This window comes from Sinocyclocheilus grahami, unplaced genomic scaffold (assembly GCF_001515645.1).
Source record: "Sinocyclocheilus grahami isolate Dianchi unplaced genomic scaffold, SAMN03320097.WGS_v1.1 scaffold15.1, whole genome shotgun sequence".
In the NCBI taxonomy this organism is placed as follows: domain Eukaryota; kingdom Metazoa; phylum Chordata; class Actinopteri; order Cypriniformes; family Cyprinidae; genus Sinocyclocheilus; species Sinocyclocheilus grahami.
Window position 1 is genome coordinate 1,017,178 of NW_015505194.1, and position 24,016 is coordinate 1,041,193.

Sequence of the window (24,016 nt, forward strand, 5' to 3'; positions counted from 1 at the left end):
TGGTGGTTCGTTCCATTGAACTCTATTGGTAACGACGGAACTTGCGACCATAGTTGCTTTTGGGAAACGCACCCCAGTTTGGTTCCCATTGAATTTCTGTTGTATCGACAGAACTACAATGGAAGTCAATGGGAACCGAGACTTTTGTGTTCCTCAAAAGAAAGAAAGTTGTAAAAGTTTAGAACAGGGGTGTCAAACACAATTCCCGGAGAGCCGGAGCCCTGCAGAGTTTTGTTCCAACACTGCTCCAACACGCATACCATGTAGTTTTCAAATAAGCCTGAAGGACTTGATTAGTTGGATCAGGTGTATATAATTAGGGTTGAATTTAAACTCTGCAGGGCTCCAGCCCTCCAGGAATTGTATTTGACACCCCTGGTTTAGAACAACATAAGGGTGAGTAAATGATTACAGATCTTTTTAGGTGGACTATGCCTTTAATTCAGGGGTGGCCACAATGCAGTCCTGGAGAGCCACAATCTTGCAAAGTTCAGCTCCAACCCTAATTAAACACACCTGAACCAACTAATCAACGTTTAAGGGTTAATAAACTACAGGCAGGTGAGTTTTTATCAATGTTGGAGTAAACTCTGCAGGACTTTGGCTCTCCAGGACTGAGGTTGGCCACTCCTGCTTTAATTTGTTGTGGTCATTAAATTTACTTTCAAATACTTCAAAATCTACTTCCAATCTACTTAAAAAAACTTTAAAATTCACTTAAAAATAATAATTATTCCACCTCTAATTTTATTTGAAACATTTTATTTCTAAACAGCAAAATAAATGCACAGGGTAACAACATAACAGTCAGTGTGGGTGTTATGCAAATATACAGTGTACCGTTATGTGCAATATTTGCAGTGTGGGGAAGGTTACTTTGGAAATGTAATAGGTAACAGATTACAAGTTACCCTACTTAAAATGTAATAAGTAGTGTCATTTTTCAATTACTTTATTAAAGTAATGTAACTGATTACATTTGATTACTTTTCTAAATTTCTAATGTTTTCAACTGTTTATCATTTTCAATCATGTAAACCAGGCAGGGAATACCTTACAGTATTACTCAACACTGATTGCTGTCACACTTTCGAAATTCTTCATCACTTGAATTAAGATTATATGTGACCCTGGAGCACAAGACCAGTCTTAAATTGCTGGGGTATATTTATAGCAATAGCCAAAAATACATTGTATGGGTCAAAATTATTGATTTTTCTTTTATGCCAAAAATCATTGGAATATTAAGTAAAGATCATGTTCCATGGAAATATTTTGTAAATGTCCTACTGTAAATATATTAAAACTTAATTTTTGATTAGTAATATGCATTGCTTCATTTGGACAACTTTAAAGGCGATTTTCTCAATATTTTGATTTTTTTGCACCCTCAGATTCCAGATTTTCATAGTTGTATCTCGGCCAAATATTGTCCTATATCCTAACAAACAATACATCAATGGAAAGCTTATTTATTCAGCTTTCAGATGATGTATACATCTCAATTTTAAAAAATTGACCCTTATGACTGGTTTTGTGGTCCAGGGCCACATATTTAAATTTTAAAGTAGACATTGGATGCAAAATTCACTTTTACATGGTGTTTGCATATAAATGTATCTTAGCAGTGTGTGAACACAACCACCCTACAATGATAAAAATCCATTCACTCCTTTTTTTTAATCCCCCAAAATCCCAAACAGTCTTTCTGAGCAGTATGATGTCATATTGTTCAGGCCCCGCCCACAACCGCCACTTAGGACGCAGTGCATTAGTTTTGTTTTTAATGGTAATGTGCCACTGAATACACCTAAATTCGTTTATGTCTGCGTAAATAATTTTACTCCAGACTGCTTTCTGAATGAGGGACAATTCAAGGCAGGTTTTGTTAAAAAGTTCAAATTCAAGGATAGATCAGTACCCAGTGTTCGTGATCCAGCTGCATCTCCAGAAGAAATAAGTCTCACACTTTATATTTTTTATGATTATTTGCAAATCGCCTTTGCTCTTCCAAGGAAGAAAGGGGCGGGTGGGCAGAGCTCATTAGCATTTAAAGGGACATGCCTCAAAATGAGTGGCTGTGATCAGAGCAAGGTAAAAAGAGTGTTGTTTGTTTTACATGACCACTGAGGAATTTTAACTGAGTTCATAAAGACCCTAAAGAATCATACCAACTTGTGGAAGATCAATGTCCCCTTTGAAGCACAGCCACCACAAAATCAGACTTACTTTGAGATCATTCTGAGGTTAAATACATATTTAAAATAATAACAATAAATATTTTATTAGCTATGATACTGTTTTTCGAATCAAATCTTTACATAGCTGTGACAGTAAACACTGGAATCTAACAATGCCTTGGAAAAAAACAGTTAATCTTTAAAAAATGAAGCATAGCTAATATGCATAAACCCATATAGGAAATAATAGAGTTATTGAATAAGCATGTTCTAAACTCCTAAAACATTGGTGTTTCATATTTTAAAGCAGTCACTGCAATTTATGAAAGAAATCAATTAAATCTGTATGTGGGAGTGTGTGTGAAAAAAAGCAGATGTAACCCCCTTTGTAATCCTTAACATTTGAATAAGTAACTGTAATTTAATTACACATTTTTTCTCAGTAACTGTAACTGATTACAATTACTTTTATTTTGTAATTAAATTACGTAATTCCGTTACATGTAACTAGTTACTCCCCAACACTGAATATTTGTGAGTCCAGTAGAAGCACATTGTTACAGCCTTCCCTGTCCGGTCAGCTGTGACCAGATTTCTTATTTTTTAAACATGGAGATCATGTGGATGTTACCGATCAAAATTGTTCTGTCATTTAACAGCTATAAGCCAGACATGAAATTTGACTTAAAATCTTACAACAACTGCTATTACGTTAAGAGGGTGCTGGTATGATAGTGATTTCACCATTGTAGCTTATTTCTGATTGATTAGACTCCATGTTATAACACTCTCTAGATTGACAGAATGATAAGGTTGTGCAAGTCTGACTTTGAATATAAAAGCATGAACGTATAACAGACAGGATTTAAAGGGGTCATATGATGCAATTTCAAGTTTTCCTTTCTCTTTGGAATGTTACAAGCTGTTCGTATAAGATCCCTAAAGTAGCAAAGACTAAAGTCTCAAACCCAAAGAGATATTCTTTATAAAAGTTAAGACTCGTCCACGCCCTCCTAAAACGCCTCGTTCAAACACGCACCCACATGTCTACGTCACTGTGTGGGAAGATTTGCATAACACCGCCCAAATGTTCACGCAAAGAAAGGAGGCGTAACTTTGATTCTCGCTGTAGTATTGTTACTGCCGCCGCCATGTCGTAAAGACGCTGTGTTTTGTTGTGAAAGCGAAACTACTTTGTTTGGCCTTCCAAAAGAGGACACAACTAGAAATCAGTGGTTAAGTTGTATTTACAACACTGTTCCAGAACAGTTCAACCCAAATATTCCGATGTGGGCAGCACATTTTATGGAAGACTGTTTCCTGAACCTGGGAGAGTAACCTACAATGCCTTCAGTGCACAAAGGCTGTTTCTATAAAGTGGGGCAATTCCAACTTTGCAAGGACAGTCTGGCGCTTCTGACTCAGCCTGTAAGTACACTTTCATATTTAAAGGATTTGCCACTGATGATTCAAACGCGAGTTTTGACCAGTGTAGAGTAGCGCTTGTTGTTTGTCGTTTCTCCGATCACAAATGCAGACATGGTTTTATGTTTACGCGGCGCAATACGCAACGCAACGCATAAAAAGACAGTATAAGTCATTATAATCAGTAATTATGTCCCCACTGGATGCAACAAATGCCTCGTTTATGATGGGTTTTAATGTTTCTTGTCTTGTCGCTCCGGGACACGGCATCACAGTATGGTAAGGGGCGTAACATTTCCATCACACGCTTGAGGTATTCGGACAATCACAACGCACTGGATAGCTGACCAATCACAGCACACCTCGCTTTTCAGAATGATGAGCTTTGTAAAAATCGATGCGTTTCAGAAAGGCGGGGCATAGAGGAGCAACAATAATGCACAGTATGTGGAAAATTATGTGTTTTTTTTAACCTTAAACCACATAAACACATTGCATTACACCAAATACACAATATAATGTTATTTTTAGCAACGTCATATGGCCCCTTTAAGTGTTAACGTTTTTAATTAAGTAAAAACAATTGGAAAAACTGTAATTTGAAGGTAATGATTGCACCACTCTTTAAATGTACCTAAATGATAATTCACTCCCATTAGAGTTGTAGTGCGAGTGGACCAAAAGACCTTTTATTATTTGCATATGGAAGCATGCTTTAATGACTCAGTCAGTTTTTCCATACATAATAAGGGTAATAATGTATTTTTCCCTTCCCTTCCCACAACATACACAGTTTTTGTTGCTCCCTCTAGCATTGTTGTGTGTATCACTTTCAATTCAGTAGGTGATTTGTATATAGAATGTCCAGAGGTGGAAAGCTTGTCTGTTAAACCACACATTGAGATGATTAATGTCCTCATGGGCCACATCACTTTTTTTTCTGATACTGTTTTAATTCTGTTCCATTATAGCTGATGGAATTAAAAGTAAATAAGGTAAAAAATGACTTGGTATATATGCTCTTTAGGTTACTGTAAGCATACTTTAGTAAATAAAACACAATGTAACTAAGTTTTTTTGTTAGTGATGTCCTCCTTGTTTCATATTAATAGACTTTGACACCTCTACATACTTCTAACAAGTATTTGTTAAAAAATCTGAATATCTTATAAAGGGGCACCTTTAGACAAATTTAAATAAGCAATATAATGCTAATTCTAAGTTCACTGCTCTGTTGGTTTGCTGATAAATAATTAGTAAGATGACTTTTCTCTCTCAGGAGAGACTGTCTCGGACAACACTGCCTGTTGCTCATAGTAACAGCAGAGATCTTTGATTACATTAATTACACGGCCAAATATAAATTCGGTTAAATGTCTCTAGTTTAGGAACATTTTAATGGCCATATTTAAACAGGCACAAAAAAAAGTGCCAAAAAAAAAACAGCCAAGTCGGCAATTAGTTATCACCAAAACAACAGAGCAGTGAACTTTGAGTATTAGATTTATTTAACACTCTACCTGTGGTACCTCTCTTTTGTAGGATATTCATATATTTTAACTTTATGGATCAAATATGACATCAGGATGACATCACTAACATCAGACTAGCTTCCTTTTTTAGCTGAACTATTTGTTTCAAAGCAGGCTCACATAATCTAACAAAGAATGAAAAGATTGAGTGTTTGGGATACAATGTTAAGTTCATTTGAGTTTGGTATCTTAACTCACTTTTTTTTTTCCAGAGCTTTATGATAGTAAGCAGAAAAGCTAAAATGAGACACCTTTAAAAATGACAAAGAGTTAAAAGACAATGATACAAACACTGTATTTTTAGTCAGAAAGAGAAAAAGGAAGTAAGCTAGTAAGAGAGAAACCTAAACCTGCAAATACATTTGTTCCAAACAACATAAAGAAAGAGGTAAACAGAGTAAAAAGGAATTCTTAGAGAGCCACAGAACAGTAAATGTGCTTGAATTGTTACCCGCACACCCACACTACAGAGACTGACCTCCAGACAGTCATCAGTGACCACACACCACTCATCTTTCCTGATTAGACAGTAGCACTGTTCTTCTCCTGAGCACAGTCAACAGCAGTGACCTCTGCTGCCTGCACAATGAGATGTAAATTTCGCCTGGCAGCCCAGACGTTGGATGGAACAGAAGATGTTTTAAGTGTAACATTGTGAGCCTGCACCTTTTGTACGGACCCGTTTCTGTTTCATACAATATTTTGAAAAGGACACAGAATGTTCAAGTGACCTATCATGGTAATTTGCAGTAATTTTCAAGAGCGTCACAAAGAATTATTGGTGTCCTACTTGTTTAGTTACAGTACAATGCCTGTGGAATATAATTAAAGGATAATGTTCAGTCAGCTGGTCCTTACTGAAAAATAAACCCAGACGGGGTGATCAGGTCTTGAATCACTATGAAGGCATTTATTGCTTTGGCTTCTTACACAATAAATAAACACATCATTGTGAAATATGAGAAGAAGAGGGATATGAGTTACTTAAAGGGATAGTTTACCCAAAAATGAAAATTCTGTCATTTTCTCACCCACATGTTGATGTTTTTGAAGAATGTTTCAACTGTTTTTGTATGTACAATTAAATGTCAATGGGGTCCAAAACACGTTTGACTTTCATTGTATGGGGGGAAAGAAGCACTGAGATTTAAAAAACACATGTATTTATCTTCTATTGTGTCCTGAAATCATAAAGGTTTGGAATGACATGATGGCGAGTAAATGATGCCATGATTTTCATTTTTTGGGTGAACTATCCGTTTAAGAATAGCTATGTAGAAAATCTGTTGCAGCTTATCAGTGATTATACAAAAAAATATTTGATTATAGAATGCTGTGCTCAACCCGTCAGATTCAAGTATTCCAAAAAGGCATTTATGTGTTTTTTGTTTTTTCTGTGTTTCTCATTCTAATTGTATGACGCCATTTGTATCCGAAATGGTGGTGACCATTTCTCCATTTCATGTTTTTCAGTTGCCTGTCTGCCTGTCATTTTGTGTCCTCCATAGTCAACTGTCATCCATTTCTTATCCTGGGCTCTGACTGGTCTGACAGGTGTTGGATCAATAGCGGTAATCCATCCTCCATTCTGTGTCTTTGATTAGTTTCGTATGTGTTTTAGCGTATCCTTTATTAATCATCCTACATTTTCTGTCAGGTAACTATGGAGAGAGTGGCATGGAGGCCTTTAAGGAGTTGGCCGCAGAGGAAGGTCTATGTATCGCCCACTCTGATAAGATATACAGTAATGCTGGCGAAAAGCACTTTGACCGTCTGCTTAAGAAACTGCGGGAGCGTCTCCCCAAAGCCCGCGTGGTCCTCTGCTTCTGTGAAGGAATGACTGTTCGTGGCCTGCTGATGGCCATGCAGCGCCGTGGGGTTTCTGGAGAGTTCCAACTAATTGGAAGGTAAGGCTGAAAACCATTCCGTTTCAAGGCAGGAGAAACTGCATCACTCATGATGCTTAGATATAATTTGATCATGTTCGATCATGTCAGAGGAATAAATTGCAAGCTTTGGAAGAGACACAGAGGGCAAAGAAGTCAAAATGACACCCACACTGTCTTGCTCATGGTTATATCACAACTGTATAATCTTTGATGCTTTTGCATATTGTGTGCAAAATAAGCAAATATGATTCTAATATTTTTAATAATTATTAGTACATTGTATGTGTTGCTTTAAGTGCCTATGCATGTGTTTCTTATTATGGTGAAAGAAGAAGAGACATTGGAATTGGAAATAAGTGTTGCTACAGAATACACAAGTTTCCAGGGAAACCAGATGAGATTAAATATGGACATTGTGAACAGAGGCGCTTTTCACACTTTTCACCACTAATGAATAATTTGTGATCCAGTAGCTGGCTCACAAATCCCTGGAAACTGCCTCCTGCCTTTGTCTTATGTGGTGTGAGTGTTTGAGTTTATATTTGGGTGTGTGTGCCAGAGAGGGTGGTCACTTGATTTTAGATAGGGTATTAAATATTCAGTCTCACAGCCTCTCAGGAAATGTATTTGATGCCAAATAACCAGTAGGCAAACAAAAGATGATCCTTGGTCCCCCAATAGTGAATGCATAATGCAATCACTTGTGACTTGGAAATTAAGAATGTGCCATATGTTACTAGTGTGTTTTCTAATCAGGATAATATATAGTAGGCAGAATCAAATATGGGACCTTAGCAGTATTGTTAACTAAAACGATATAACAATATACAGTGGGTACGGAAAGTATTCAGACCCCCTTAAAGCACAAAACCTGTCTTAAGTCGCTTGGGTATATTTGTAGCAATAGCCAAAAAAAACATTGTATGGGTCAAAATTATCGATTTTTCTTTTATGCCAAAAATCATTAGGATATTAAGTAAAGATCATGTTCCATTAAGATACTTTGTAAATTTCCTACCGTATATATATCAAAACTTAATTTTTAATTAGTAATATGCATTGCTAAGGACTTAATTTGGATAAATTTAAAGGCGATTTTCTCAATATTTTGATTTTTTTGCACCCTCAGATTCTAGATTTTCAGAATAGTTCCAGAATAGTTGTATCTCAGCCAAATATTGTCCTATCCTAACAAACCATATATCAATGGAAAGCTTATTTATTCAGCGTGGACGAGTCTTAACTTTTATAAAGAATATCTCTTTGGGTTTGAGACTTTAGTCTTTGCTACTTTAGGGATCTTATACGAACAGCTTGTAACATTCCAAAGAGAAAGGAAAACTTGAAATTGCATCATATGACCCCTTTAAATCCTGTCTGTTATACGTTCAATTACACTGTTAGACTTTTTATCGTATTTTTGCGGTAAATTACTGGCAGCACTATTGCCAGTAAGTTACTGTAACTACCCCTTTACAGTAGCTTATCGCAAGTTCATTTTACAGTATAATGCCCTTACCGCAATCTCATTTTACAGTATGATGGCCTTACCGCAATTTAAATTTACAGTGAAAAACCCTTACTGCAACTTAATTTTACAGTACTATATCCTTATATCCTTACTGTAACTTAGTTTTACAGTATAATGATATTATAGTAATTTTACTGTAATTTATTTTTCACTATTTATTTGATAAAACCTTTGAATATTTTACATGAATACCATTGAATTGAATAAATTCCAAATAAGTGACCTGAGTCCATGTACAACAGTATATTTTTTATTCACTGTCAGTATTATAATAAAAAAATAGAGAACTGAATTCATAACAACAAATCAAAGCAGAGATCATGACAATATTGCAACAAAAAGAAATATGGCAACAAGCATCCCAGTTGGTCTTGGCTGCATGGCCTCCATAACCACCGACAGCTGATCTGAAACAAAACAGAGGGGAAATGTGTGAGAAATGGTCATGAGTTTATCTCATCTAAATTTGTTCATGGACAGACAAGGTAACAACTTGTGCAACAGCAGTTATTCCCAGTATAGTACTGTGTAAACACTATTGCTTTTTTGCACATCCTTGTCAGGGAACTACATTAATTGCCTGAATGTACAATCACATTAAAGAGGTACAATGAGTAACTTTATGGTCCTTCAAACTTAAACTTTTTTTTTAAAGTATCTTTTTAGTTGTGACCGCTCTTGATCCAAGGAATATCAGTGTGTATCAGCTACTGTAACATTTGTATTGTTTGTAAATATTAGAGCAAAACAGGCTTTTGAGTCAATCTAGAAGTACTCTTGAAGAATACAGGATAATAACCAAAATGAATACTAAATCAAGGTACATAAATGGCCGTCATCAAATTCTCAGAAATATTTTAATCCAATTAAATCGTATGGAAACTGGAATCATATGGAATCCGAATAAGAGAATAAGAATAATTGTGAATCAAACTGAATTGAATCAAGGTCAGAACTGAATTAAGAGCTTGTGAATCAAATGGAATTATGAAATCTGTATCGATATATATATATATATATGTCAAAACATCTCAGACATTTCTGTCATAGCTGCAGTTAATCTAATGTCACATACTGCAGCTGATAGTTCAAACTTACTTACAAAGCCAAAGATGCTCAGTGCTGTGGCTCCTAAAATAGCCTTTGGGGTGCAGAGAGAAAAAGAGAGAAAAAGAATAATCATTATTTACATATTTATTATTATTGACTAATCACTATATGTTATGAACATGATAAATCATAGATCTAGAATGACTGCTAGATTGATAACTTACACAATCAGATTACAATCAACACTGAAAAAAGAGAGAAGAGAATATATACAATAAAATGTAAAAAATAATTAATATGAAACTTAAGAGAATACTGACTTTGATGAGACCTTGCTTCTATTAACAAACAACAAGCCATAATAAAGAATGCATTTTCTTTCTTGAATTAATTGATTATAATTTTACTTGAAAATATATATTTTTTTCTCTGGTATATGCACTGGCGTAAATGTTTTATTTACGAGAGAGAGAGAGAGAGAGAGCGCGAGAGAGAACGCACACACAAGAGCGAGAGAGAGCGCTCATGCTATTTCAAATGACGTCACACATTTAACGGTATTCATTTAACTGACGAGTAAAATATACCATAACCAGCAGTAAAAAAGTCGAAAAATCATTGTTCGTGTAAATACTAGACATCTGTACTGGAAAAGGCAGTCAGTCAGTTGCAGGACAATTTAATGAGTTTCATGAAAGCGGCAGTTTTTGAGGAAAACGAACATTTCCCTCAGACTGTCCTAGTAATAGCCTATAATTGGATTTTATATTTACTTGCTTCGTATTTTTAAAATGTAATTGATATTGGTAATGGTTTACTTTTTAAAAGTAAGTGAAAAGTAGGCTACTTACCAGTCAGTCAGTTGCAGGACAATTGAATGAGTTTCATGAAAGCGGCAGTTTTTGAGGAAAACGAACATTTGCCTCAGACTGTCCTAGTAATAGCCTATAATTAGATTTTAAATTTACTTTCTTCATATTTTTAAATTTCATTGATATTGATAATGGTTTACGTTTTAAAAGTAAGTGAAAAGTAGGCTACTTACCACAGCTGACGTCTGGCGATTCACTCAGAGGGGAAGTCCGTAATGCGCGCACTGGACACAAGCCTCAGTTTATATAACCTCTGCCAGGTTGTTGCGCGGGCTTTGCGCGAATAAAATTAAAATTTTGTGGGGTGTAAGCAAAGTTTATATATTTTATTTTTTAATCATTTTAAAAATACATTTATTTCACCACACTTGTGCTTACCCAGGCATTAAATTGAGAATGCAGATTCATGTTTTTCATCAGCAGAACAATTTACAGTAGCACTACTGCTTTTGAGCAAACAGTAAAGTACCGAAGATTCCCATATACAGTAAATTACTGTAAATTGCATAAAAATACCCATAATGCAGTGCATATTACAGGAGTTAACCGTAAAACACATATATGGTAGTTTACTGTGCTTTTTTGCGGTAAATAAATGTAAAATTACAGCAAAGTCTAACAGTGTACGAGAAATTGACCCTTATGACTGGTTTTGTGGTCTAGGGTCACATATATATATTTTCATATATTCATATCACATATATTCGAATAAATTAAAGTATAAATATTAGATGAAAAACGTCTCGGGTTACTTATGTAACCATGGTTCCCTGAGGGGAACGAGACACTGCGTCCTCTAGGGGTCGCTATGGGGAACGCCTCGTCGTGACCCATGTCTGAAGCCTACATTGAAAAAAAACACCAACTTGTTTGGCCGGCCATGACGTCACTACCGTCGCAACTAGTACAAAATAGGTAGCGCACATCATCACTTCTTCGTCTGAAGCTTGTGTCCGCAGCATGGCACAAAAACTAGAGGATGCAGTGTCTCGTTCCCCTCGGGGAACCATGGTTACATAAGTAACCCAAGACGTTCCCTTTCGTGGAACTTCGAACTGCGTCCTCTAGGGGTCGCTATGGGGCATGGTATACCCACGCCGCCATGCTGAGGGGAGTGTAAGCCAGAACCATGGCGAGCCACTAAGTACCAACTACACCATATCGCTATGGGAGTTGCCCCTGTCTGGACTTAGACTGCTGTCAGTGACATTACTCCCGACTTTCAATGTAGGCTTCAGACATGGGCCACGACGAGGCGTTCCCCATAGCGACCCCTAGAGGACGCAGTTCGAAGTTCCACGAAAGGGAACTAAGTTGAACTACTGAAATTACTAAAACTGAAACAAAAATAAATTTAAGCTAAATAGAAATATAAAAATATACAAAAAAAATGGCAAAAGCACATAATTAAACTAAACACAAAATTACTAAAATTAAAATGAAAACTGAAAATATAAAAATAGAATCTAATTAAAAAAATAATAAATGCTATAATAAGATTCTAAAAAGACACTAGTCATCATTAGCCATACCTCCATAAAATATTTAATTCTTACTTTGCTACTTATCATTGCAAGTCTCTCGAGAATACCAATTAGTCAGTCGTGGCATGTGGACAACTTGGTCAATTGGTCAAGCAGTCCAATATTTCCGCATTTTCGCCAAATTCGATTGCTGAGTAATTAAGGTGAATAATGTACAGTCAGCCAGTCAATATCGCAAAAGAGACCCCTTCACGATGATACAAGACACCCCCCCCCAGGTACCTCTAAGTGGATAGACAAATGGGTCACCAGTGTATTCAGATATCAACATATAATCTATCATACATTTTCCGCACAGTTCTGGGTTTGTTTTACAAAGGCTATTCTCAGATCAGTCAGACTGTATGATAGCGATATCAGAGCAACACTGGATAATATTCTCAGATGGAATCCTTGCAGACTTGAAGATCTGGAAATGAATTGTAGCAGCTATCTTGTTTAATCTATATCAAGGCAACATCTAAAGCCCACCCACGTACGATCACAGGCAGGCCATCATATTCAGATAACAGACTTTCTAGGTCAAAACATTGTGTCTGGAATCTGGATTTTTGTCTATTTTGTATATTTCCATGACCCTGTCTCATTCAGTTTTCAGCTGGGTAATAGAAACGAACATGTGTGTTTTTATCAGTACATGTTTGAGAGGAAAGGAGAGAATAGGAGAGACAGACAGCAAAACCGCTTTTGGGAACTGATGGAGATTTATTCATTAAAACACGTCATGCATTGTCATGATCATCTGAGTCCAAGCCTTCAAGCCAAGACAGTTGATGATGTGTATCTGAGATAGACACAAAATGAGAGAGAAGGAGAGAGTGATTAAGAAAAAGAGAGAGAAAGGGAGGGAGTATGTTTGGAGAGCTCTTCTGTGAAAAAGAGGATGAGATCCAGGTGTTCTTCTCTTCTGCTTTGGCCTTAGCCAGCTCATGTCTCACCAAAAACCAGGCTATGTAATTTTCCACAGCAGCAGAAAAAACATTGACTCTAAATTTCTAATCAACATCCTCAGTCTCCCGGGCAGCTTCACTTGAACGCTTATTACATTGGATTCCTCAGAAGTTGTCAGGCTATACTGGGCACTGTGTTTGCCTCTGCCTCTTAATGATCATGGTTCATTCCCGCTATATTTTTTTTACCCCTTATTTAAAGTCCCATACAGCATGTGCCCCAGAGATATTTTCATAGTCACATGTTATTGCTCTCAGGACAGAAAAACAACATCAGCTTCTCAGTATTTCAGCTGTGTTTCAAGCACTGACAGGAATCCAAGTTAAATGTTTAAATGGCAGCACTCTCCTCCCCTAGTGCCTTCTGTGTTCCCAGTCCCAATAATCCTTTTGCACTTTCCTCCAAAAACTCATTCTCGCCTCTCATTACACATTCAGATAAAGAAGAAAGTAAAAGAAAATTCAGAAAAGAGAATATTACTGTTTCTTCAGTCAAACTCAACACCACGGTGACAGACTAATGTGGGCAGTTTATGAATGTTTTAAGTGGTTGCTAGATAGTTGCTAGGTGGTTGGTAATATAGGTGGTGGATATACGTATACTCTCACAATTATTTATGCTTTCACTTGGTAGGTGATATATAAATTAGTACAGTATACACATTTTTGTGTTATAACTGTACATTCTTTAAGTTTCCCCTTGCAACTTGAACGTCCCTGAGAAGCCCTCTCTCTTTAATTAGCATCATGCTGCCTCTCAGCTCTGCTCATCCTGTGAGAATATTGCAGATTTTTTTTTCAATAATCAGCTGTCATCTTGTCATTGTTTTTGAGATGTGTCTCATCATGGATGGAAATTAGTAGTCTTATCAGTGTGTCCCATTCACCAGGGGCCTAAACCATGGTTTGGTACCAATCAAACCATCAGTTTAGTTTGTACCAAGCGTGGGTTTTTAGTGGCTTGGCTTTTCATCACCAGGGCAAGTTATGTTCTGGGCCAATCAGCTGTGAGCAAAGTGGCACACCTCTGGCACATTAAAGTCACTCCCCCTTTTTCTCTTGCTCCAAATTAAAGTTCACTAGTTATAGTTTTTTTAAGACAATGTTGTTTTCACTTTTAGTGATGATTATTGTTTTAGAATTGTTTTATATCATATTCATGCAATTATTATACACTTAAACCATTACATTTTACATTTTTACAATCTATTACATATATTACATTACAATCCAATAATTATTAAGTGTTCAGTTATAATCCAGTCTTCGGTGTCAAATGACCCTTCAGAAATCATTCTAATATATTGATTTGGTGTTCAAGAAACATTATCAAATATTATTATCATTATCTTATTATCAGTGTGTATGTGTGTGTATGCATGCATGTATGTATATGTTGATGGTGTGTCTACACACACACACACACACACACACACACACACGCATCATTCTTTCAAAAAGTATTTTTTATGTTGTTATTTTATGTTTTGTCTGTCAGTAGAGGGCAATCTTAAAATGTCAACATTGTTACCATGGTATTGTAAGATAAACAACTGATAACTGAGAAGTAATTATTTGTATAAATATAAGATTTAAATTATGTTTCTAAGAGGCATAATTATATGCCCACATTTTACATTTCATGTATTTTATTATTTGTTACAAAATTCTCAATACATTTTAAAAATCACTCAATGGACATCTGTTTCATAACTTGCCTTATGACTTTAGCACAATTCTTTACCACGTTTGTATTTAAGTGGGTCATTTACTCGTAGGTGCGCTTGAACTCTCCAAATAGCTTTTCTTCTGAGGTTATTTTCTCCTCAAGTAATGTGGAGAATTGGATTCAGCATTCTTCAGTGCATTTAGTACTGCATGATTGCCTGTGACCTCCTTGTAAAAGTTATCAACTGCGGATATTGCGAATTTGTAAGAGAACCACTCTTGTAAAGCGGAGGCTGATTCTCAGGAAACATCTCTTTCTCATTAGCCCTCTATTTTAAATGTATTCAAAGATTTATTAGTCATGAGGGTGAGCAGAGATTGAGAAAGAGTGACTTTAACATTATAGACTCTGGGAAGGTGCAGATATAAATCTGTTTGTGTTGACCTGCCAGTCTTTTGCTGCACTTCAGAGGCGCTCTGAGGTCACTTTCAAGTCTTTAAGGTTCAAACAGCTACAGCGAAACTACATTAGAGCGAGGAAAGCCTGCAGGCATCCCAGCAGCCCTGTCATTGGAACTGTATTACACCACATCCCATAGGACTTCAAGCACATCTGTTTGTGCTCAGTGCTACTGTAATGTTTAAGAGGTTGATTCTACACTGTTTACTTCATGTCACTACGCACGTTTTCAAGTTTGGTCCCGTGTGAATTCAAAGAATATTTAAAAGAGGCTGCCATTGAAAGGTTTGCGGTATGAATGGACTGATTTGGGGTGTTTAGGAGGGAAAAAGGACACGTCGAGAGGCCATGACAAAGGCTCGTCATGTGTGTATGTGAATGTGAGATGGAGAGAGAGAGTAATAGAGGCAGATGAAAGCTGGTGTGGGGCGAGCGAGAGCAGGCGTGATGGGGGCTCCCAGCAGCAATGGTGCTTGTGAAACACAAGAGCCAGGCTGCTGCTAACTGGAGCGCCATGAATTAGTAAAGGCTTCTGGATGAGTTCTAATGGCCCTCAGCCTAAGCCTGCACTGTCTTACTCAGTCCTCTAGAGAGGATCGAGCAACAGTCAACCAGAGCACACATGCACAATATACTGGATTTGAATGAGTAATGAGAGAATGGAGGATAGGAAAAGAAAAGAGAGGAGGACCAAAAAAGCAGAGCATCTAGTCACCATTGGCGAACATTGTCTTCATCCATATGCCGTTTTATCATCTGGTGAGGTTAGTTAATTACATCTTTAGATCTTTAGTGTTTTCTGCACGCAACAACAAACACAGCACAAGCTGTAATGTTCGATTCTTAAACAAAATTGAGTCTTATGAACAAGTTCTTTTTTTTCTATTTTAATATATTTTAAAATGTGATGACAAAACTGAATTTTCAGCAGCCATTGTTCTAGTCTTCAGTGTCACGTGATCCTTCAGAAGTCATTCTAATATGCTGCAACCAGAAGATGTTCAAATGATATCAATATGAATATGTAAGATATCTGTAACATTTAATACTAGCTCTAATTAAAATAAAGGAGAACAAGTAGATGTATATGTGACCCTGGACCACAAAACCAGTCATAAGTCGCACGGCTATATTTGTAACAATAGCCAAAAATACATTGTATGGGTCAAAATTATTGGTTTTTCTTTTATGCCAAAAATCATTAGGATATTAAGTAAAGATCATGTTCCATGAAGATATTTTGTTAAATTCCTACTTTAAATATATCACCCTCTGTAAATATACTTATCCTGTAGAACTCTATGAACATTTATCTCAAAGCTTGCTACAAAGGCTGTTCTTTGTCTCATATTGTATAGCTGTATCCTGACCATGCACTTGGAAAGGCATCAGATTGATATTGATCATAAAATTTTGAAGAGCTCTAGAAGACTTCAATTTAGCCTAAAAGTCAAGCAAAGTCAGACACTATGCTGCCAAAATAAGATATCAGTCCAGCTTTTCTGTGCTGCTTGAAGGGTAGGCTTGATGGCACTGAGAGCACAAGAGAAACTTGCACAAGAAGAAATAAGTGTGTGTGAAACTGTGTGAATGCGCAAAGAAAAGACACAATCACAATGTATCGAGGTACCCACACAGTTTGCATGTGTGTAAGATTGAAGAGTTCACCTGGTTGATTTAGTCACTGCATAAATAATTTTCTGAATCAATATTTTTCTCTTTTTTCCTGCATACATATCTGTACATGCTTAAATCAAAACAACATTACGTGAGAAGCAAAACTGCATGAATTAAATTTAAAATTAAAATGATTAAAATATCACCCCATTGGCAAGTTTGTTCTTGTTTTATGCATAAATCTCACTCAACTTTGATAATTTAAGCTTAAAACAAGAAAAAATATGAGGGTTTTAAAAATTAGCAGTTTTTCTTTTCATGTGAATTTATTTTGTTTTAAGGATGGATGTTTTAAATAATTTTTACTGAAAAAAAACAAGACAAAAGTACTGATTAAGAAAATTATTTATTTATTTATTTATTTTGCAGTGCACAGCTTGTGCAGTTCCAGGAACTACATTTAAAGGATAATTAATTTAGTGAATCTATGATTTAATTATATATATATATATATATATATATATATAAAAATTCTTGAATGTATATGTAGCACTGGAATGGCTTTTCCATCGGCTGGCTTATGAATATGGCTTTTGTCCAGTGGTCCAGTGCTAAGATATGAAATTCAAAGAAAGCATGTAGTTTGCCAGGACTCTCCTTCCTTTTATTCAGTCTCTTCAGTGTGTTAAATGTGATCTCATTTTAATATTAGGGGCATGAAATTATATATAACATTAAGAGAAAGTGACATTCTGCCTTTAGTACTCTGTAATAATCAGAAATTTGCTAATATATTGGTTTATATTTTGAAAGCACAGAGCCTCTGGCTGTACTTAGTTTTTCGGGGTAATTTAATTCATTTAGCATCCATATTTTTTATTTGCTAAATTTCCAACAAATTCAATAGATAAACAAATATAAAAAACACAAATCCTGGATGGATGGAGGCAGAGTGGCACAAATTCGACTGCTGTCCTCACTTTAATCTTGCTCACATTGGTTTAAAATCTTTCCTTGACAGGAAATGAGAGCTTGAAAGACAACTATGTCCAGGATAGCAAGATGGGTTTCGTGATCAATGCGATTTATGCGATGGCTCATGGTCTTCATGACATGCATGAAGAGCTGTGCCCAGACCATGTTGGCCTGTGCGAGGCAATGGATCCCATTGATGGCAGTAAGCTGCTGGACAATATTCTCAAGACCTCTTTTACCGGCGTGTCTGGGGAGGAAATTTACTTCGATGTAAATGGAGACTCGCCTGGAAGGTAAATGATAAGAATACTTTGTATGTGCTAGTGCTAGTGTGCTATTTCAAAACCTAGAAAGCTACCTATAGAGGCATCATAGCTTAGGGTCCGAAGCGTAGGAAACCTCACATATGACGTTTGTGGAGAAGTAAATCCCAGAATGTTTAAAAAAAAAAAAGAAAAAAGTGGAAAATATACTGATTATAAATAACCTCATTTCATTCAATATAGAGTCTATAGAGTAAATAAAAATGTACAGTTTTATCCAAAATCTGTGTATTTTATGCTTAAAGTATCATGCTGTTTACTTTTGCAACATGCTAACATCAAAAACTATTGCATGTGGAGTTGCTACATTGCAAAGTAGATTGTTCCAAACCAGTCACCCTTGCTGAATTTTTTTTTTTTTAATTAAATTAAAAATAAATAAATAAATAAAAATAAAAGACACATTTAAACCAGCCTACCTACTTTGCTGGTAATGGTTTTAAGATGGTCTCCAAGCCTGGCCAAATTTAGCCTGGCGGTCTGGTGTTTCACTCTGACCACTTGAAATGTGCCCAAGACCACTGTAAAACAAACCCTGCCACAGGTTGGGATACCAGCTAAGACTAGTTTAGTTATAGTTCAGAGTAAACCCCAATTATTGTGTGTAGTTTTATGATTGGATTATTACACTGTTAGTTTAGCAACATGCTAACATTACTAGGGTGGCCATTTGTGTCCAGGTTTTTACTTTGCTTTCCTACTAACATGCTCTCTATAGTCCTCAGAATTTATATGTGTACACGTGTTTGCTTTGCTGACCGCTATCTGTATATCCCACACCAAGACTGGTCAATTATGTACAATGCCTGCACACTACTTTTCAGTCCTTACCCTCAGCAAGTATGAAAACAAATTCAAAGTCCTGACATTTTAGGCAAATTAGAAATCATATCCATAAGATGTCCGGGAAAAAGAGAATCTATGGTCACCCTAAACATCACACACAATTGCCCTTGGAATTGCTGCCTATGTAGCACATTCTAAATGAGGCAGAGTGTTTGGAAGGTGCCTTAGAAGGAAACTACCAGTTTACCAAGGCAGCTCACTAGGTTTTGAAACAGAACTAGTTTAATGTCAAAGTGACAACTCACACCTGAATGGCCAGTGTGACACTGACCATTTTGAATACCTATTCTCTACGGCAACAATTGATCACACATCACCTCAGGTTAGATTTGGCACCCTAGCCAACACATGCAAAAAGGTGCGTATCAGATGGTAATGGACTTGGAGTGGAACAGATTGCCTGTCTCAAGGAGATGCTTCAGTCCTCTCCACTCCAATGTGTGCGCTTGTGACACTTTGCCTCATCTGTAAGCTAGGGAGTGTCATTAGTATGGATGAGTGGACTGAGCACTCGGGAGGTTGTGGATTCATATCCCAGGTGGAGGATGCGAAGTTGAGAGACTTGGATGTGTGAACATAGTAAAAGTGTGAACTCTGCCTCTTGCTAGTCCCGAAGCTTCAGCAGTGCCGAGCTACTTATTATGGCAGACTTGCTCTTTTTCTTTCTCTTTTGTTTCATTACCCATATCATTACCCCCTCTCCCTCTCTTTTTCTATGCTCTAAGGTATGATATTATGAATCTACAGTATGTGGAGGAGCTGGGCCGCTATGATTACATTAATGTGGGGTCGTGGCATGAAGGTCTTCTGAGCATCAGTGATTACAAACTCATGACGAACCGCACTGAGATGGTCCGATCCGTCTGTAGCGAACCATGCTCTAAGGGACAGATCAAGGTGTGTATATAGCATAATCATATATTCATTGTATTTCCAGATGAAAACTATTTAAAATTGAAGTGTGATTTTTTTAAATAGTTTCTAATATCCCAGATTAATATACAAATGGATTTTTCCCACTGATTTATTCCATGCGATTTAAGTATAAAGAAGTTCTCAAAACAAGTGGAAAAAAGCTACCAGTACAGTAAGACAAAATACCCCCTAATGGTTATTAATGAATGTAAATTAACATCTCAAGGAATGTATCATTTTAAGAATTTAACAAAAAAACAATTGTACTAAAATAACTCAATAAGAAGTAATTTACAGTCTATACATTGATAGACTGATGAGTTATTGCAATAGTTTTTTAATTTATTTTTAACTTAATCTTTTTCAAAGCATTGGCAAACAGCTTAATACAATTGCAAAGTTGAATTTTTCTCATTATTCCTATATATATATATATATATATATATTAATGTAACTCTCTATGTATACTAATATAAATACATTTTTTACAGTGTTTGTTGTTGTGAGATGAATTAACTGATGTTAACTTATGAAACTTGTAGAATTGTGAAGTGTTACCATAGCTGGCATCAACGTAAATATCTTGATTGTAGGTGATCCGTAAAGGTGAAGTGAGTTGCTGCTGGATCTGCACTACATGTAAGGATAATGAATACGTTCAGGATGAGTTCACGTGCAGAGCTTGTGACCTGGGCTGGTGGCCTGATGATGAACTGGCAGGTAAGAGACTTTGTTTACATTTCATTCATCTTCCTAATTAACCACATCTATTAAAATATCTCTTCATTTTAACACTTAGACTACCATTTCATTGAGAATAGCTCAAGCAATATTTGCCCTATTCCACCAACATTTATGCTTTAGATTCTGTTCAGCCCATATCTCCTTTTGGCTTCTCTCCTATCACTCCTCTCCATGCCCTCTGCATCCTCCTTACCCAACATCCAACACTTACTCGTCCTCTGGGCTGTGAGCCGCACGTTATTTTGACAGCTTTTTATCCAGCGAGCAGAGCTGGATAACGATGAGGTTGGAATCCCATTAGTACCCAGCAGCCGTGTGTCAGGCTCAACGGTTTCACCACGGAACCTGAGCAGCAACAGGGAATTCTGATTACTAGAGAGACAGACTGATCTGAGATAGAGAAAAAGCTCTGTCATAGTGAATGAGAGAAAGAGACCCTTTAAGGATGTATAGAAGGCTCTGTCATAAATAATGAGAGTGTTCAGAATGCATAGAAAGAAATGCACACAAAAGTGGGTCATATGAAGCTTAAGGGACAATAATGTGACGTTCTTCTATTCATTTATTTAAAGGGGTCATATGATGCTGCTAAAAAGAACATTATTTGGTGTATTTGGTGTAATGAAATGTGTTTATGCGGTTTAAAGTAAAAAAAACACATTATTTTCCACATACTGTACATTAGCTCACGCGAAGCCGGGGCTTTCGCAAACGCTAGGCCGCTGTGTTTTTCGTGAAGAGTGAGCCGAGTCAGCGGGGTCGAGAACGGCGGTCCCGGCGAAGGAGCGGTGAAAACGGAGAAAGCCGATCCGGCGATCCACTTAAGTAAAGAGTCCTCCATAAAATGTGCCGGCAATCCACAGCACTAAGTTGATGTATTCCCTCAGCGACCAGCACGGATCAGCTCCAGGCATGACAAAGCGGATATCGTCCTCTTTTGGAAGACCAAACAAAGTAGTTTCGCTTTCACAACGAAACACACAGCGTCTTCAGGACATGGCGGCAGCGGCAACAATACTACAGTGAGAATAAAAGTTACGCCTTCTTTCTTTGCATGAACATTTGGGCGGCGTTATGCAAATCTTCCCACATAGTGAGGTAGATATGTGGGGGCGTGTTCGAACGAGCCGTTTTAGGTAGGCGTGGTTGACTCTGAACTTTTATAAAGAATATTTCTTTGTATTTGAGACTTTAGTCTTTGCAAATTTACAGATCTTCTTTATGCACCAAGAGCTTGTAACACTCCAAAGAGAAAGGAAAAAATTAAATCGCATCATATGACCCCTTTATTTAAAAAATATTTAAAAAATGCGATTCATACTCCACTGTTGAAATGTTTGAGGTCAAGAAGATGTTTTTGAAAGACGTCTCTTATGACCAAGGCTGAATTTATTTGAACAAAAATACAGCATTATTGTGAAGTATTATTACAATTTAAAATAACTGTTTCCTGTTTTGATATATTTTAAAACATAATTTGTTCCTATGATGGCAAAGCTAAATATTATTATCAAAGTTGAAAACAGATGTGCGACTAAGGCTCATATTTTTGTGGAAACTGTATAAAGTTCAAAAGGACAGCATTTATTAAAATTTATTTTTAAACAATGTGAAAGTCTTTAATTGACCTTTTGATCAATTTTATGCATCCTTGCTGTATAAATGAATGCATAAAAAAGTACTAACCCCAAACTTTTCAGTGGTACCATTACTGATTCAATGCTTATTAATTAAAAAAATAATAATACTGTCCGCATTTAAAATATTTGTTAAAAAAATACACATTTTACATTGAAAAAATATATTTAAACGTTTCACAAGTACATTACAGGTATTCCGGGTGTACAGGAAAATAAGGTTACACCATAATTCCATTTTAACTTAATTACAATGATACAACATTCCAGAAGTCCCAACAATCCTGAAATTCTGTATTTGTTTTTGTCCTGTTCTTCATTTATTTTCCATCCATTTTGACTTCCTATCTGCTTGTTTTATTCCAGAATGTAAGCCTCTCCCACTCAAATACCTGGAGTGGAGCAGCGTGGAGTCCATCATCGCAGTGGTGTTCTCCTGCCTCGGCATCCTGGTAACACTATTCGTCACCTTTGTCTTCATGCAGTACCGTGACACACCAGTGGTGAAGTCCTCCAGTCGTGAACTTTGCTACATCATCCTGGCAGGTATCTGCCTTGGCTACGTCTGCCCCTTCACTCTCATTGCACGTCCCACTGTGATCTCCTGCTATCTGCAGCGCCTTCTAGTGGGCTTGTCGTCTGCCATGTGCTACTCCGCTCTGGCAACCAAAACCAACCGCATTGCACGCATCCTGGCTGGAAGCAAGAAGAAAATCTGCACACGCAAGCCCCGCTTCATGAGCGCCTGGGCCCAAGTGGTTATCGCCTTCATCCTGATTAGTCTCCAGCTGGCCGTGGTGGTTACGCTGATTGTGCTGGAACCCCCCAATCCGGTGAAGAGCTACCCCAGCATCAGGGAGGTGTACCTCATCTGTTACACAAGTAACGTGGGCGTAGTGGCTCCGTTGGGTTACAACGGCCTGCTCATCATGAGCTGCACCTACTACGCCTTCAAGACCCGCAACGTGCCTGCCAACTTCAATGAAGCCAAGTACATTGCATTTACCATGTACACCACCTGCATTATCTGGCTGGCTTTTGTGCCCATCTACTTCGGCTCCAACTACAAGATCATCACCACCTCCTTCTCTGTCAGTCTCAGTGTTACTGTAGCACTGGGCTGCATGTTCACACCCAAGATGTACATCATCATCTCCAAGCCCGAGCGCAACGTACGCAGCGCCTTTACGACCTCAGACGTGGTTCGTATGCATGTGGGCGACGGGAAGGCGGCTCCTTGCCAGAGCAACAGCATCCTCAACATGTTTCGAAGGAAGAAGAAGAACAACAACGCGACCAGCAGCACTAAGTGAGTGACAGATAATAATAGGTTTGAGTCACATTTCTGAAATATCAGCTAAATGCACATACAGGCTATGAAACATATGGAAATAAAATAATAGTATTTCTTTCTCAGTAGCACACCAACATGTTGGACTGCAGCGATAGCAATGACAGTGTTCTTTCTAGCATGTGTGTGTATTTGAGTTGTCTCTCCTATGTTTTTCTACCTGCTGCAAACCAAGAGTATGTATGTAGCTAGAGCCAGACACTATCCGGCTGTCCTCTATCTGTGCTGAATCCTCGTCTAAAATTTAACCTAATTTTCATCTAACTACCCATCCACTTAGTCCCTCTCTCCTCCTCAGTATTAACCCACTTTTCAGTGTGCCTCCAAGAGTATGTATGTAGCTAGAGCCAGACACTATCCGGCTGTCCTCTATCTGTGCTGAATCCTCGTCTAAAATTTAACCTAATTTTCATCTAACTACCCATCCACTTAGTCCCTCTCTCCTCCTCAGTATTAACCCACTTTTCAGTGTGCCTCCCCCCCCCCCCCCCCCCCCCGCCCCACCAC

At 37.3% G+C, this 24,016-nt stretch overlaps 1 protein-coding gene across 1 annotated transcript in view; it reads left to right on the forward strand.

The window, feature by feature from the left end:
* LOC107602522 (metabotropic glutamate receptor 1-like) overlaps positions 1–24,016 on the forward strand; it is a 32,606-nt gene that overhangs the window by 3,189 nt on the left and 5,401 nt on the right. The window contains exons 3-7 of the mRNA XM_016295041.1: positions 6,795–7,046; positions 17,728–17,986; positions 19,588–19,759; positions 20,371–20,497; positions 22,525–23,467. Coding sequence (XP_016150527.1) covers positions 6,795–7,046; positions 17,728–17,986; positions 19,588–19,759; positions 20,371–20,497; positions 22,525–23,467 — 1,753 coding nt within the window. The remainder of the gene's footprint in view (positions 1–6,794; positions 7,047–17,727; positions 17,987–19,587; positions 19,760–20,370; positions 20,498–22,524; positions 23,468–24,016) is intronic.